General features: G+C 40.0%; 2 protein-coding genes across 2 annotated transcripts in view; one reads left to right on the plus strand and one right to left on the minus strand.

The window, feature by feature from the left end:
• LOC119647891 (angiotensin-converting enzyme-like protein Ace3) overlaps positions 1 to 12,409 on the plus strand; it is a 120,393-nt gene that overhangs the window by 24,272 nt on the left and 83,712 nt on the right. The window lies entirely within an intron of this gene.
• Positions 2,877 to 3,303, minus strand: LOC119647898 (defensin-like). The gene has a single exon (XM_038049207.1). It carries the CDS (start codon positions 3,218 to 3,220, stop codon positions 2,978 to 2,980), a length of 243 nt encoding a protein of 80 aa, XP_037905135.1. The 5' UTR covers positions 3,221 to 3,303; the 3' UTR covers positions 2,877 to 2,977.

Raw genomic sequence — 12,409 nt, forward strand, 5'->3', positions numbered from 1 at the left:
TGCGATATTCGTTGATTTCATCATTCCACCAGAAATTTGTTCTTCACTTCAAGGATTCCGTTCGCCGCGGCATGGAAGCGTCAAACGCCAACTGCATTCGCTCCAGAATCTGTGCAGCCATACCCATTGCATTTGTCCGACAAAATTATACCTTGCAGCAATACCTCCGAAAATGTTTCTTGGTCGAGCTTTTTAGAAGTCCATCTTATGACCGGAGTTCTACGTTGCTTTGGTCTAATGGTGCGTCCCATTTGAAAGACAATCGTTTGATGGCTGCTATGCGTGTAGTGCTTGCTAACATGCCATTGGAGATCCTTGGCGAGTATATCACTGACGAATGTTATGTATATTATAGAACCCATTTCCCCTTTTCGGAATGTGTTTGATCATCCGGTGTTTGCCAAAATGATGTTCAAGCGCAAGAAAGCTTCAAGAAGTATGCGCCCTCGTGTGTTTGCTCGCGACTGCCCCATACTTCAGCCCAGGCATTGGGTGCTATAATTTTCTGATGATACGATTCTGCATCTCTGACTAATCTTTCGATCACCGATTTGTACTCATCCTGTGTAAGGTCTGGCGCAGCGTAGCAACTATAGCTATATATTCCCGCTATCTTAGCTTGAGTAAATCCATTTCCCACATTCCCATTTATTTCTTCCTTAGAACGATTTCCACAGGCTCAAATTGCAGCTTTTCCACTTTTGTCGCTTGTCCTTATACTAAATGGCAGGTCGTTATGTTGTTCACAAACAATCGCAAGGTCGACCTTATCTTCATATATGCTTTTGTTAAGCAAATCCTGTGTTGCTTGGCAATGCTTAAGGTTAAGCTGCATGAGCTTCATTTCCGCATTGCATGAGCACAGTCATTACTATTCGAGCTTCTACAGAGGAGACAGTTCGCCTTGTTTTCACAATTTTTGCCAAAATGTCCTACTCCTCCGCATTTTCGACATAGATCAGATCTGTCAGGCAGAGTGATGCAGTTTTCGCTACGTGTCCGAACTCTAGACACTTGAAGCATTTACTTATCGATATTTGCTCGCAGAGTCGACAGACAACCCAACCAACTCGTACTTTACCTACAAGGATGGTTTTCTTCGTTGCTTCGAGCGGTAAGTTTATCGTTGTAATTTGAAGGTCTCCATAAGTTTTTCTCATCCTTATAATATTTGCCTTGCTGACAGATTGTAAACCCAGCTGCGACCGTAGAGCGTCGCATCTCTCAGTCTTGATGGTCGTGATCTGGACGAGATCTTTACACTCGATCGTAACACAGTTTCTACTTAATTTCACTTCCGCCTTTTCGTCCAACGTTGCCTCGATTTTTTTTTTGTGGAGATCATCGGTCTTATTTTTATTACGTTTAAGTACCAGCAATAATTCACCTTTCTACGTTCGCTGTGACGACGACTAGTCTTTCGTGAGGTGGCTTCTCTGTGAGTTTTCGAGGCGTTTTGCTGTTTCTTCTCTTCGAGGCTTCTTCGGTGATCTCCCTATTCGATTCGCAGTGCTCCGATGAAAGCTTATAATTCTCAGGCCCTTTTGTTACCCTTTTGACATCATTGAGAGAGAGAATCACTTTTGTAGTTCGGGTTGCAGATTCTATCGTAATAACCTATCTCGACTCAAACCACCTTATCAACGGCAAGCAACACGGATTTCGTTCTATGCAGTCGACCGGTGACTTAATAGCACTTCTCACGGAAAAATGGAATGTCTTCATAATCACGCCGTTGTTTCCCTCGATATTTTGAATGGGTTTGACAGAGTATAACACGATGCTCTCCTAGCCACACTTCGTGCATTTGGTCTGGACGACAAGCTCGTAAAATGAATTGAAAGCTTCCTCAATGGTCGTTCCATTCGAGTTGTATTGGACGATGTTGAATCAGAAGTTTATACCCAAAATGCCGGGGTGCCACAAGGTACTGTTCTGTCACCCACCCTCCTTCTCATCTTCATTAATGACCTCTTAAGAAGCACTTTGAATCCAATCCACTGCTTTGCTGATGCCAACAGCCTTGACTTCGAGTATTCGTTTGATTCCCTGGTTGACTGGGTACTCGGTATTAACATCTCTAGTAAGCTCAGCTGGACCGACAACATTTTCGGTATTGCGAAAAATGCGATAAAATGTTGAGAGTTTCTGAATCGTTCCCAAAGATATTTTTCACTATTCGACCTGGCGAAGATCTACAAAACCCACGTTAGACCCAGACTCGAATACAACTCTCACATTTGGGTGGGTGTAGGTATAACTGCACTGTCTGCTCTTGATAAAATTCAAAGAAGAAGAAGAGCATTACATCACAAATTGAGTCCCTTGAGCACAGACGAAATGTTGCAAGCCTTACTTTCCTCTATCGTTATTATAACCGTCGCTGCTCCCAGGAAATATCAGGTCTTATGCCTCTCCCAAACACAACACTCGACTTCCATCCCCATCCCCAAGGGTCAATGCTAGTCACACCGTGAAATACCACGAATCCTTCTTACCTCGAACTATACAAAAGTGGAACGGACTACTATCTTCTGTTTTCCCATCTAAATACAACATACAGATGTTTAGGATTGGTCCTTGAAGTAATTGACCCTTTTCGAACCCTTATACTCCTCCCTTTTGTCACCAATGTCAAAACAAATATCTACTCAAAAAAGTACTAATAGAGACATTTTATTTTGTGTATGGGGATTCCCCCTCCCCCTAAACTGAACATACGGCGATGTTACCTACTCTATCCAAGGGGAGCGCTCTTTAACAAAAACAATATTACATTTATAGTATTTAAAAACAAATTAAAGGGTGCACAAATTCACTCCAGCGTAATGATGTATATACACACTCTATGACGCAAACCATTTTCTAAACAAACATTTTTTGGTTGAATAATAAAATTTATTATAACAAAATATCATATTATTGGTAAATTAATATTAAATTAAAAAACGTTCTACAAATTGGTTCATCTAAATGTTTAATTAGGTGTACATCTGCAGACTCCATTCGAACACCATCCACCTCGTTTTCCTTTTCGGGTAATACAGCTGGCTCCGCATGCTATTGCTGAGATGGCTTGATTCTCGAAGAGGCAGCTCAAACGCTTATGACGAACTAACTCCACAACTCCTGAATCTTCTAAGTTTTCCAGGTTTTCAGGCGATGCAAAGGCCATGGAGCAAACAACAGCGAAAACGACAAGTACCAATGTGAACTTCATTTTGGTTTAGGTTAAGTTTAGTCTTGAATCAACTGACTGTGTTGAAGAAAAGCTTCTAATCGAATGATGTACTCTACGGTGAAGCAGTTTCTTTTTATATTTTGTTAACGTAATCTGAGAAGCTGATAATCAATGCCGACGTAAGATGAGACGCGTTTTCTGTTACGTTTACAAACGCGATGTGGAATCCCCAATATTGGATGGATGTGGGTTAGGGGAGTTTTCAATGAAATTTACTGTGAAACTATTTAATGTATTCCTATCACATTTACCAGGTTATTAAAAGGAAATGAAACTAAGAGAACTAGATATTGTCGATTGTTTGCTGAAACCTCACATTGCAAAACCTTTTTCAAAATTTTCAGGAATTCTAAATTATAATTAAAAATTCTCAAAAAAAACCATTCCGGAAAGCTGCAAAAATTCACTATACTCTAAGTTGGTAAAGAACTTTCAATCAGCCCAAGGGGTAGATGGAATGAACAACCAGGAGTAATCGAATAACTAATGCCATAAATCTATGTGACATCAATTCCTCCATAGACTTGCTTGCTTTGCATAGTAAATTGACTTTCTAAAACTTTGCTGCCAAGACTTCACGTTTTTCAGTATCAAAGAGTTGGCCTGAATGCTTCCAATTTTGTGCATTTCTTCCTTCGCAATATCGATTTGTTTGATTCTAGGTGTCGCCTTCTCGCCTAAAATAAAGACATTTATTACTTCTTCATCAGCAGTATCATCTCTATAACTCTCACGAAATAATCCCAGACTTTACTAACCACAAGCCTTACCTCCCCTAGACTTAATCCTCTGGAAACCAACCTAAACACTTATTAAGGCGTTATATCTGATTGGAATTTTTTATTTTGCTGACTTTTTCCGTTCTAGATTATTTGGCTTAAAATATGCTAAAACATCCCTATATTCATAATAAATAGCGATGTTGTATAAAAACAACTTAGAAATATTTTTAAAATTAGTTTCTCTGAAGAAGTCCTAAGAAGAAAACCTCGTTTAAGCAAGAAAATACTCACTTTTTAAAATGGCGAAGAGTCTGGGAGCAACATTACAGCACCCAGAAAAGAAATATAAGAGCAAAATATGGTTATGGAGGGGTATTTGTATGATGCTAGGATAACAGAGTGAAATTAAAGAAAAAATTATGAATCCTATTGTTATCATTTCGAAAAGTTATATCGTTTTTAAACTTAAAACGCGTTTTTCTCGAAACTTGGTTTTCAAAATTGGCGCGCCTTGTGAAGTGTCAAGTCGACGTGAAAATTTAATTTGTAACTTCTTCATTTGATTATCTAATGAAGTACACACACAAATTATTAAAAAAAATCTCTTTGTCATTTGCTAAAGAAAGAGATATTTTTTAATAACTTTTTAAAGTCAATTTTTTTTATGGAAAAGGCGAATTTTTTTTCTAAGCCCCGTCATTTTGTGAAAAAAATTCTAAAATTATAATCAAACTCACTAGCTATGCATATATAGTTCAGGAAAAAAATGTTGGTATGGTTCTGGATGGTCATCCACGGGAGTTCTACTGCTCGCCGCGGACGACTTCCAAAGCGTCTTGTTTTGCTTTGCACAGTCCTACAGCCGCCATTTTGTAACAAATTGTTAAAAATTAATTTTTTTCTTCTTACTCCTGAAAAGTTGCTTAATCCATTGGTATATTACTTCCGGACTGTAATTCAAAGCATGTGCTCACAGAAAAATCTTGAAGAAACCCTTTTTTGTGGGCTCTAAACTGACATAACCCCTTAATTGAACCAGTGAATGCTAACTCAATCCCACCAACCAATTGATACAGGTTTCTTCTCATAACTACCAAAACCTTATTCCACTTCCCTAAGATAGAAGCTAGATACATAAATGAATATCCTTTACTATAGCAGTTCTTTAGTTAGCTTAACTGTCTTTAAAAACTTCAATCCTCTCCTTGGTCTCCCTGTTAACTTCCCTAGGGGGTGTAAGATAAAGTAGACAGCAGAGTGAAGCATTCGATAGCCGTTTCTATATTTCCAACAATGTTCAGTAACAAGCTATTATTCATTTTTATGTCTGTCTCAACAAAGATGAAAAAATGACTAAAAGTTCACACTTAATGCTATGCAAGTGATAAGCCAAGAAAAGCAGGACAGCCCGAATACGAACACAAACATCCAAGACGACCGGAATTAAAACCCGAGATCAAGAAGTTGGCTTTCAACCATCTCGACCACCGCATCCGTCAAATGGCATCAAAAGCAAAAAAAATAACTCTAGGATCCTTGAAAAAACAAGGCGGAAGGGCTATAAATCGTTAGAAATGGACATTTTTATACAACAGTATTACAATAACAAAATTTGGAGCCCAAATCGTTTCTAAGAGGTTAGATATTCTCTTCTCCTAAAATTAATAGAAAGAAGCTACTGAAAGAAGCTTTTTACTGATGAAGAGGGTAAGTTGCTCCCGAAATATATCATATATACACTGTAAAATAAAAATTGTAATTTGGAGTAAGCTACTACTCTATCAATTCCAAATCGTTTATTCAAACTAGTATCAGACCTGTGTCAAATCACACTTTCGAATTAAGTTGAACAGCATTTAAAGCAACCCAGAGCCGTTCTCTATTCATCTGTAACTCTCTCATGTTCATTTCAAAACCTTTCCCTCACTCACTAATCTCTTCGTACTGTGGATAATGCATCATCTTCAACAGACACGACACCGTGGGGCCTAGATTACAGCCACCTAAAACAAAAAATTGCTAGTCCTTCAAAAACGCCTTCTCAAATTCTGAGAACATGCACCCAAAAATGTTGTCCTGACCACTATCAATCATCAAATACTACATTTTAGACGCTAACGCTCTGTTTAGAAAACTGTTTGTATTGTTTTTATCCCAAAAGAACGCACCTGCCTATTCCTATCCCATAATCCTTCGCCAAAATTTACAAACGAGCAAATAAACCATTGCAATATTAACAAGTCGCACCCCAAATACCAGTTCTCTCAAACAGAGTTAAGGGCCCACTTGCTCTCCCGATAGATTGATACCCCAGATCAACCAGCATTTTACTTCATCCTACACATGTCCTACCAAAGTTGTTCAAAGATCTACCCTTTGTGTTCCTCTTTCCACTTTTTACGGTAGGCTCCGTGAGATCTCCACCCAAACCACTTCCATAAAGGTCCCCTAATATGCGGACGACATTTCTATTGAGATGTTCTCTATCACTTCTACCTCTACGATTTAATTAATAAATTGTACCAATAATTTTCTAGATAGAGTTTAGTATCTTATAATAAAAAATATTACTGTTCTTCTAAGGATCAGTAGAAACAAATATTTTTTTCACAGTGGCCAACCGTACCATATATTCCTACATTCGCGTTCATCTGTGACGACCAGTAAAACTAGTTCGACTCTAATGACTTCTCGGAAAACGCTAACATTTGGTCCCCTATCCAACTACTAAACACTTTGTACAATTCTGAACTTCGGTGTTCGGACGATAACCCGTTTTATTCATTCAACCACTCTTAGAGTTCATCTAATTAAGGTTCTTCATTGTCTTTCGTAAAGCGAAACCTTATTAGAGTTGTCCGTCTATCTCCCTCTCCGTTTTACCCGATTTACTCAGAAACGATTCCAAAAATTATCGTGGAATTTACAAAGACTATGTGCTCTATGGAATCTTTAAAACATAACGAATGGCATCTCCTTGTGGTGTAAATTTGTTTTTCTCAGAATAGGTCAAGTGGGGTAGCAAATGAAAGGATTCAATGATTACTTTTTCAAATTGGCATTATGTATTTCTAATACTGGGCGACATATAAGGAACTGACGGATCAAAATGTATGTCTCAAAGGGTGAAGTAGCGTAACAGTGCAGCCAGAAATGAGATGGTCCAACGTATCTACCGCCGAACCACACATTCTGCACTGGTCGTTCGCCACCCGTTCTTTCAAATTCAGCTTTTTATAAGCTCGGGTGGCGACCACGCCGTCCTGAATGACACACATGAATCCCCCCATCTCAATAAAGAGCTTCCCCGGACACACCCATCTATCCGACAAATACAAATCGACAAATGGCTGCCAAAGATAATTCACGTGTTTACCGTGTATTGCCTTCGACTTCCACCCCACTCAGGAGATTGAAAGATCGATCCTTCAAGTTAAGTGTAGTCAGTCCACAGTCTGCCTTACAGACAGCCGCATGCAAGGGACTCGCCTGCTCTTTGCTGTAAAAATAAGCACGCAGCGAGTCGATTTGGTGATGATGTTGTTCCGCCACGTCAACCACGCCCCTACCTCCGATGTCACGAGGCAGGTTCATCCGGTCCACGGCAGAGTTTGGATGATGCATTCGGAATTTGGACATAGTAGTCAATATCTGCCACTGGACGTTTTTCAAATCGGTTTTCGTCCACGGGAATATTCCGAATGCATAAGCCAGCGAAAGGATAGCGAATGCATTCTCCTTTTTTATTCTTCCCCGAGAGATGCGATTTCAGCACCAGCTTTACACGTCGTAGAAATTCGGACAGCAGAACATCCTTCAGATCACCAACTCGAGCATGGGTGCCTAGGTACTTGTAGAAGTATATCTCGGTCATAGTTTCTATGTGGAGGTCACCAATGCTATCCCCGGCATGCTGCTCGTGATGACCTTTGCAGTTGGCTTGGATTCAACGCTTGTCTAATCCAAATTCCATTCAAATATCGCGGCTGAACATTTAAACTAATCGCAACAGACTTCTAAGGTGGTCGTCAGTACCAGAATACAGCTTGATGTCATCTAAGTACATCAAGTGTGTCAGTTCGCACTTAGCACGTAGGCCATATTTTATTCCAAAACAATGCCCTCTAGCATTATTCAGTAGCCATGAAAGCGGGTTCAGCCTCATGCAAAATCAAAGGAGCCTCAACGAATCCCCCTGGGAGATAACTCGCAGCGACACAATCCCGGTCATCATCATGGAGCGTATTCAACTTGATAACAGTGGATGGGGGCAAAAGCGGCGGCATTAACAGCACCACGCCGCACTGCAGGCAACATTTTCAGTACTCGCCGAAGCACTGTTCTCCCCCATCCAGCTGAGGTTTCCGCTGAGGTTCGTGACGAATTCCAAAGAGCGTGTATAAAATTCTCGGATATGGATCCTTTTCATAGGCCAGATATTCCCAGACTCTATGCATCTCCAGCAATTCCGAGAATCTTATCTCAAATCAATGATGAGATTGCATCTCGGTGGGACTCACTAAGGCAGGACATTGCTAGGCTGATTCAATTCAGCTCTGACCATGCCAGCAAACGGGTGAAGAATAAAGTGCAGAGGGTTTGCAGTAACTATGCCCTCCTCAGTGAAATACCCGTAGTTGAAATTCTGAACACATTAAAGCAGAAACTTTCTGTCGTATGCAGTCGGTTACGACGATATGGCGAAAGTACGCGAAGAACTATCACAATTTTTTCAGATCACTCAACGAATCCCAACAGAGCGTTCAGACAGTACAGTTTTCAGTGACGGAAGCGAAGGAGTATTGGGGGTGGACTTTGGGGGTTACCCGCCCAGCATGCTGAGCATGCGGAGTACATCACCACCGAAGGCACCCGCCATGCCAATACGCGTGGGATGAATTTTACGAGTGTTACCGAAGAGGAAGTTTGATGAGCCATAAAGAGCTCGAAGAACTGGAGAGGCCCAGGTCTGGATCGGGTGCAAAAGTTGGTAGAAAAAGTTCACCAGTATACATGGTCGGTTGGAACAAAGCATAAATCAGGTCATGAATCGGCCGCAGGAATTTTCACCATTCCTCAGTAAGGGGATTACCTACCTTATTCCTAAGAAGAACACCGTGCAAGACCCCGCAGACACAAGACCGATTACTTGCTTACTAACCCCCTACAAATTCATAACTTGGACAGTTCGTCGGGCACAAGAGAGGAAATTTGATATACACACAGGTTGTTTCATCAGCGTAGAAGATGAGGGATATCCGCTAATAACCGCTAATAACCGTGATAAAATGAATGTATTGAAAGGGAGAGGACCTTATGGCAACCCAGAAAACGCAGATACACTTTTAGATATCCGACCTTGGTATTTAACAAATCTCTTTAACGGACCCATTCTCAGAAACTACCCAACTGAAAAATCTGAAAAAAATCAAGAGGTTACCACTGTATGGTGCCTAGGCTCCAAAATACCCTCCATACCGATACTCTTTTAAATAAAGTTAATAATAGTACGTTACCGTGTGGCTGCGTGTGGATATAATAGTGATACCTTGATAGTTGTCAACTGAGCGTTTATTACCACTTTGTGTGACCATTTCCAAAAAGAAGGAAAGCCACCCCGAGAACGTGATTTATCAGAAATCATATGCAAAGGAGTTAACAATTAGTAAACACACTGCTTTACCAAATAAAGAGGGATCAAGTCTGGACCGGAGGCTTTATCGACGCTCAACTCCAATCCAAATCCAATAAGGAATGACGGAGTACAATAAAACGGAGGAGCTGAGAAGCTCGAAGATTTTGGTGAGAAGAAACTATCCTGGAAATGGTCCGCAAATAAGTTAGATATTTCCTGTGATCGGAAATCGGATATCACTCCACTCAGCTGTGAATGAGTCCTGAATCAAATCAACCAAACCGTGTACCCTTATGGTCTTGAATAAAGGGCTCTAACACACCTCAAGGCCCGGATCCAATTGGATTATTTCGCTAACTATTATTAAATGGTGAATAGCCATATATAATATTCAGAATGAAGGAACTAGGGTAGATTAAGGAGGTTATGATGGAATCCCGAGTTATTACGGAAAAGAAACAGACGCATTTCATTATATGGTTGCAAATGCGGTAATGGCAAGCTCAAAATGTGGAGCTAAAGCTAAAGTTCATATAGTATTCCCACTTGATGAAATTTTACAGATATATCTATAATGGATGAAATTCAAAATAACCCCCAAAATATTTAGGAAATGGATATATTTAAATAAACATTTTTGGTGAATCATTAAATTTTATTTATGACAAAATGTCCTAATTTTAGTAAATTAACATTGAATAAAAAAAGTTGCTCTATCTTAATCTTTAATTAGGTGTACATCTGCAAACTCCATTCGAACACCATCCGCCTCGTCTTCCTTTCCGTGTAATACAGCTGGCTCCACATGCAATAGCTGAAATCGCTTCGTTCTCGAACAGGCAGCTTAGGCGCTTATGACGGGTCAATTCCACAACTCCTGAATCTTCGACATTTTCCAGGTTTTCAGGCCATGCAAAAGCCATAGAGCAGATAACAGCGAAAACGACAAGTACCAATGTGAACTTCATTTTGGTTTAGGTTAAGTTTAGTCTTGAATCAACTGACTGTGTTGAAGAAAAGCTTCTGATCGAATGATGGATTCAACCATGAGCCAGCTTCTCTTTATATTGTGTGAATATGGTACGCAAAGCTGACAAACAATGCGGGCTTAACATAAGATGAGACGCGTTTTCTGCTGTGTTTGCAAACAAGATGTGGAATACCCAATATTTCATGAATTTGGATTAGGGGAGTTTTCAGTTAAACGTAATGTGTTCAATAATGTATTCTTATCACATTTACCGGGGAATAATATTAAATGTATTTAATAAAACTAATTATTGCAAATTATCTCCCAAAACTTCACATAGCAATATTTCTAGTCAGAAAATAGGTATTGCAAACAACTCCAATTCAATATATTTAGTGATCCACTGGAACCAAGCTATGCGGAGTGTGAATCAACCTGTATAAGATCCTTTTTCTGATTGGGTATCAGAAACAGGATCTTAGAGAAAATCTTCCCACTCCACACCAATTATCTCCACGGATACCTATCCAATATATATCATGAAACTGGCCTTTGATACCGGCAGGAAACTCAATAAAAACCTACTCTTGATGCTCTCAAATTAACAGACTTCGGCTTTTACCTCTTGAAAAAACAAAATGCATTTCTCAAAGGAAAATCAAATCCCATTCTCAAAATAACAACCGTAAAATTGATAGTTTACTCTAAACTACAATTTTTATTTTTCAGTGTAGTTATATATTTCGGCAGCAACTGGCCCCCTTCATCAGTATAAACATAAGAAGTAGTAGAAGTAGCTTTGTAATGATGAAGGGGTTTCCGGAATTTCCGAAATTCAACATAGTTTTTCCATGGTCACACGAACAGCACCTCCCTTTGTCGTAGATACTTATGGCCAATCTACACTCGCTTAAAATTCGTCCTACCAGCTGCCCTTTTTTCACTTTCCATTAAAGTCCTCCAATATGCGAACAACCTTATCATATACACTTCCACCAATGATATTTTCTGCGATCAAGTTTGCTTAAATTTCAGCTTCAATCCTCAAATACAAGAGAAGGCCATTCCTCCAGTCTGGAATAAAGACGCATAGTTTTTCCAGCGGACTCAGAAGAAGAGGTACTATACCATATATTATACATATAGAGGTCATCCAGTAAGCCATGTACTGGGAGTAGGTTTCCAAGTCGGTCATAAAATGAAACCTGCTGTTCCCTGCCCTGAAAAGATAAGCGAAAGACTTGCTTTTTTCTATTCGCTAATATTATTTATTGGTCTTGCAAATACTGATATTTCGGGAACCAGTTATTCCTTTCATCAGTGCTAACAAGACTTACTGTAGATACGGTTAAAAACGTGGTGAGGTGTTCTTTCCACCTTTTCAGTTACTCGTCATCATGAATGAGAAGTCGCCCGTTAACGTCCTTGGCAGGACCATCGAAGGATTTGCAACTACTTGCAAACTCTTTCGTGATGCGGTATCATCATCATCAATGGCGCAACAACCAATATCCGGTCTAGACCTCCCTTAATAAGGAACTCGAGGCACCCCGGTTTTGCGCCGAGGTGCATCAATTCGATATTCCTATAACCTGTCTGGCATTCTGGCCTATGCCATCGCTTCAGACTCGCTTATAGACTCTCCGGGTTGGATCATCCTCAACCCTACGGATTAAATAACCCGCCTACCGCAACCTGTTGAGCCGGAATTTATCCACAACTAAATGGTCATGGAATCACTCATAGATTTCGTCGTTATGTAGGCTACGGAATCATCCATCCTCATGTAGGGGGCCAAAAATTCTTCGGAGGATTCTCTTCTCCGAACGCGGCCAAGAGTT

Source organism: Hermetia illucens, chromosome 1 (assembly GCF_905115235.1).
Source record: "Hermetia illucens chromosome 1, iHerIll2.2.curated.20191125, whole genome shotgun sequence".
Lineage (NCBI taxonomy): Eukaryota > Metazoa > Arthropoda > Insecta > Diptera > Stratiomyidae > Hermetia > Hermetia illucens.

Coding starts and splice junctions, on each gene's coding strand:
- LOC119647898 (XM_038049207.1), bottom strand. CDS start 3,220: ATGAAGTTCACATTGGTACTTGTCGTTTTCGCTGTTGTTTGCTCCATG.